Source organism: Papaver somniferum, unplaced genomic scaffold (genome assembly GCF_003573695.1).
Source record: "Papaver somniferum cultivar HN1 unplaced genomic scaffold, ASM357369v1 unplaced-scaffold_135, whole genome shotgun sequence".
In the NCBI taxonomy this organism is placed as follows: domain Eukaryota; kingdom Viridiplantae; phylum Streptophyta; class Magnoliopsida; order Ranunculales; family Papaveraceae; genus Papaver; species Papaver somniferum.
Window position 1 is genome coordinate 11,035,740 of NW_020622713.1, and position 4,781 is coordinate 11,040,520.

Genomic DNA, 4,781 nt, shown 5'->3' on the forward strand with positions numbered 1-4,781 from the left:
GATTGTACGTAAGCAACCACCTTAGGAACCTCTTCAGAAAGTTTCCATTCCGCTTCCCTCTGGTGTCTCAATACTCGGAATGCACGGTTGTGATCAGTAGTCTCATAAATTCTTTTTACCCAAGATTCGGCGTACCCAATCAACACATTTCCACCATCTTCCGGAAGACCATGAGGCAAACCATCCGATCTAGGTGAAATTACGTCATCTTCACCAGGAATGTGTAAACTTGTAACCCGTTGTTCTCTCTCGGGTTTTGCAACCTTCTTCCCTTTCTCGGGTTTTCGTTGGGGTTGTGTTTCTTGATTAACATCAACTTCTTCATCATCATCTATTCCTTCTTCTTGTCTTCCAACTCTTCCTTGTTCATCTGCTTCTTCTAAAATGTCAGTTCCTCTACCTCCCGCTCCCAATTTTTTCTTACCTCCTCCTCGAGGATCGGGAGTTTTAGAAGTAGAAGGAGTTACCTCCATCTTCTTCCTCCTTTTAGCTGCAACGTTCCTGACACACGTATAAAACTTATAAGCCTAATACTTCGAACAACAAAAGAAAACAAACTATATATGAAATATAAATTTGAAAAACCAAAAACTTGTCAACAAATAACAAGGTTCGGCTAACCCGAAGTAACACAAATGAGCCGAACTATGTCTTTAAATTTTGATTATTATACACAGAGAGTGGTTCGGCTTATAGGTACAACACACTTGCAAGTCGATCCTCTATATTCGGCTCATAACTCATACTATCGAATAAGCCGAACCTAAACTTATGAAATGAAACACATATTCGGCGGATAATGAAATCATGTAATAAGCCGAACCTACACTTGCACAACTTATGAAAAATTCTAACCATACATATTCGGCGCAGAACTAGTACAATCGAATAAGCCGAATCTAAACTTATGAATTAGAACATATATTCGGCGCATAATGAACTCATGGGATAAGCCGAACCTACACTTGCACAATTTTTGAAAAATTCTAACAATACATATTCAGCTCAAATCTAGTAGTATCGAACAAGCCGAATCTACACTTATGAATTAAAACATATAGTCGGCGCATAATGAAATCATGGTATAAGCCAAACCTACATTTATGGAAACCTAACAATACATATTCGGCTCAAAAATAAAAATGTCGAATAAGCCGAATCTACATACACGGGTGCTATTTAACGAAGTTCGGCTCACAACTAAATTAAACTGTTAAGCCGAACTGTTCATCTACACTTTCAGAGATCAATTTCAAGAGCAGTTCGGCGCAAATCTAAACTTATTTTTGAGCCGAACCGCAAACTGTAACTGCCGAAAAGCCCTAAATTTTGACGTATTAACCTATTATAACAATCAAAAATAACAAATAGTGATATGGGTTTGTAGAACTTACTTTCTTATTCTCATTTCTGCAGTTGGTTCTTCACCTGGATGATTTTCCCGTTCGATTTCTGTTTGGTTTTCAGTTTCTTCAATTGGTTCTTCAATTGATTGAGAGGTTTTAGAACGCGATGCTTTAGTTTTTACACGACGACCCATATTGTTATATAGTGGAGTTTAATCGACGATCAAATTTTAAGGAATCGGCGATTAAAAATTTTCGTTACGGGTGATGAATTTTTTTTTTGGAGAAGAGGAAGAGGTTCGGCTTGTTTGGAGAAGGAAAATATGAAACTAATTTGGGATTAATAATTATGGGATTAAAATTTGGGTTTATTGATATATTAAGGGAAAGGGCAAATTAGTAATTATGAAGATTTAAGGGTAAATGGGTAATTGAACGACCTTGAAGGGATACCCTAAAAACAGCCCTCGGAATGGTAGGCACCGTGATTCATGTGGGCTTACATAAAATATCAATTGCAGTCGCTCAATTCCAGTTATGTACTTCACATTCAAATTAGACATAAAAAGCGCAATTGGTGAAAGCAACAGTCAGCATTCCAATCCAACAACCAAATTGGCTAGAATTGTTGTCAGCTGACTCACTTGCATTCCACTCAGCATAGACTTGCAGGAGTGGGACCCATCTGGCCACATTATATTTTGATTGAGCTCTACCTCAAAGCCGTTCAGCAACACACACATTTTTCTTTTAGTCGAAGGTGAAACCATGGAGCCATCATCTCCTGAACATGATAGCACAACAACCCACAAGGCTCCAGCTAGACTCCTATCTAACACACAACTGATTTGGAGCTAGCTAACCGGAGTCCCAAATTGCATGTACTTTGCATCTGAATATACCAAAGGGTGTAGATGCAAAGTACGCAGAGAAGTGTACTTTGCATCTGAATGTACCTAAGTGTGTAGATGCAGCTATGTTCAAATTAGCAGACATGGATCAATCTCTTCCGGAACAAAAGACACTAGCAATTAGTAGATATAAATACAGTTCTAAACCATTTGAAAACATAAAGTTATAAGCTCTGTAGAAAAGCTCAACATTAGCTATTCATAAATATAACTACAGGTTTATAATCCTAAACCACACAAAACAGGCCATAAAGTTAGAAGATCCATGCCCAAACATAACAAGCAATTTATCTAAGAGGATCAACACAGTACTCTCAAGTGGTTTGTCCGCTCTGTTTAACTTACAGAAGTTAACCTTGAAGCTACTTGGCACTTTCAGTTGACAGTTCCCTTTCAATTGCTGCAATAAAGAACGAGGAACATCACTAAGAGAAAAGAATGAAAAATTTATTAAAAAGAAAAACTTTACTGTCAATTAAGGTTGTTAAATCAATTTCAATAATTATGAGTGAAACGGTTCGTTAGATCACTGATTCACGGCGGGTTCCAGGATATATGATAGAGCATGAATATTATATGTGCAAATAAAAACACGATCTTTAGTGAATAATTATTATTTTTAGATTGCTATGTTGGAATTTCAGCTACTTAATATCATAATAATTACTTTAAGCGGAAATGAATTCCCCCAGGAATGGAAAAGGATGATAACTTGCCTAGGTACTCCTTCTTCAACTGTTTCCAATATTTAAACTCCACAACTAGGAAACCAAGCGTTGCGGCTACTGCAGATGGCAAACCATAACCTCTGAGCATATTGATTGCAGTGAGATTTGGTTCTTCATGTAGCTGAAGAACAGAATAGCAAGTTGATGAATAATAATTACAGAGAAAAGGTGTGATGAAAGCACAGAGAGAGAGAGAGAGAAGAAGACCTTGAAATGGTTATAATCATGAAGGAGTTTGTTAACCGTTGTTCCAAACTCGTCTCCCACTTCCATGACTTGCACGACCTCTTCTATATTCTTTGGACAAGTCGAATCCAGGTAGTCATCCGGGAATTTGGACAATTCGTCCTTGGTGAACACAATCAACAAGGAATGTGATGAGCTTATAGTACAACCACCTTTATTCTAAGAAAAAAAAGAAACAAAAAATGCAGATACAAAATGAGATTTTGCTAAGGTTTCAAGAAGTTACAACACGGGCAAGGGCAAGGTATGTGTCTGTGGACTTCAGGAGACGCTGGTGGAGTGTATGGTATTTCAAGCCGGAGGCCACCGACTTATATGCGTGCCTTACAAAACGGCTCATCTTTCACACTATTACTCTTCCCGATCGATCGTCTGTCAAACAACAAGGAATTAAACAAAAAAGAAAATTTATACAAAAATAGGTGACTTTACATCTATAGTATAGGTGACTTTTCGAAACAAACCCTAATCTCTAAAAAGGAAAAAAAACTATTAATCGATTAATCAAGGATCCGTAAGAACAAAATCCCCCCAAAAATTCCTAAATAAGAATAAAAAGGTTTCAAATCAAACTCTAATCTCCAAAAAAAGAAAAAAAAGAAGGAAAAAAACTAATAATCGATTAAGAAAAGAAAGAAATCAGTTACCGATGATAAATCAAACGAGATACAAAGTAGAGACAACTTTTAATCTTCTGCATACCTGGCTTACCAATCCAAGAGAGAGATCACCTGGTGGTTAAATGGAAGATGGGTTGTTGCAAAGGAGGAATGTGGAAGATGGAGGCGTTCGTTTCCAAGCTACAAAAAGATAAAGGCAATATTTTGGTTCCTAAATGGCTCGTATCCTATCCTATCCCATATTAAATACATGGAGTCTATTGATTGGTTCTCCAAATTGGCTACCCCTAAAATTCTGCTGAAGTCCGGATTAGATTCATATTGGAGTCCTCTTCGGTATCCTTCCCAGCGACGGACGGGCCTAGCAAGGGGCTAAATGGGGCAATAACCCGTCCTTGATTTTGGACAACAAGATTTTATTAGGTTGTTTTTGGGCATACATGAATTTATTACGCATATTGAATAAAGACAAAAAAAGGATGTGAAATAACAAAATCAGAAGTCCCCTTAACCAATTTTTTTAATGGCAAATCTACCCTTTACGTATTAGTGTTAGTAATCTGGATTAGTGATTAAAACTTTTGTCAGTGATTAAGATAGTTTTCAGAATTATAAAGGTTTGTATAGATGAAACAATTTGGGGAAAAAAATAAAGTTTTTATTGAGAAGGAGAGAAGGAGAAAGCGAGAAAATTTTCTTCTTGATTCAATGGAGGATGAGGAGGGTATTCATCTAAAAAACCTAGAAAAATAAACATCAAGAAGAACAATGATTCCCAAGTGGCTGATTTCTTAGATTATGAGAATGATTTTACACAAACTCAAACTCAAACTCAAGCTCAAACTCAAACACAAACACAAACTCAAGATGATGATTTTTATGAACCAAATCCAGATGATGAAAACGTATATGAGGAACCCAATGCTTCTA

General features: G+C 36.8%; 1 protein-coding gene across 2 annotated transcripts; it reads right to left on the reverse strand.

Annotated features, from left to right (window-relative positions):
* Positions 1-2,353: 2,353 nt before the first annotated feature.
* On the reverse strand, positions 2,354-4,057 carry LOC113334174. Of its 2 annotated transcripts, none has more exons than XM_026580523.1 (5): positions 3,934-4,057; positions 3,458-3,603; positions 3,193-3,333; positions 2,974-3,106; positions 2,354-2,657 (listed from the first exon to the last, which is right to left on the reverse strand). In XM_026580523.1, the coding sequence occupies exons 2-5, from the start codon at positions 3,569-3,571 to the stop codon at positions 2,620-2,622; spliced, it is 426 nt and encodes a 141-aa protein (XP_026436308.1). In that variant the 5' UTR covers positions 3,572-3,603; positions 3,934-4,057; the 3' UTR covers positions 2,354-2,619. The 2 variants fall into 2 exon arrangements, with proteins under 2 accessions (XP_026436308.1, XP_026436309.1); XM_026580524.1 differs by having other exon boundaries at positions 3,879-4,041.
* Between the last annotated feature and the right edge of the window lie 724 nt (positions 4,058-4,781).

Coding starts and splice junctions, on each gene's coding strand:
- LOC113334174 (XM_026580523.1), bottom strand. CDS start 3,571: ATGAGCCGTTTTGTAAGGCACGCATATAAGTCGGTGGCCTCCGGCTTG. Junction 3,334..3,457: donor ACCTTGCCCTTGCCCGTGTT/GTAACTTCTTGA, acceptor GTGTTCACCAAG/GACGAATTGTCCAAATTCCC. Junction 2,658..2,973: donor GTTGAAGAAGGAGTACCTAG/GCAAGTTATCAT, acceptor TCTTTATTGCAG/CAATTGAAAGGGAACTGTCA.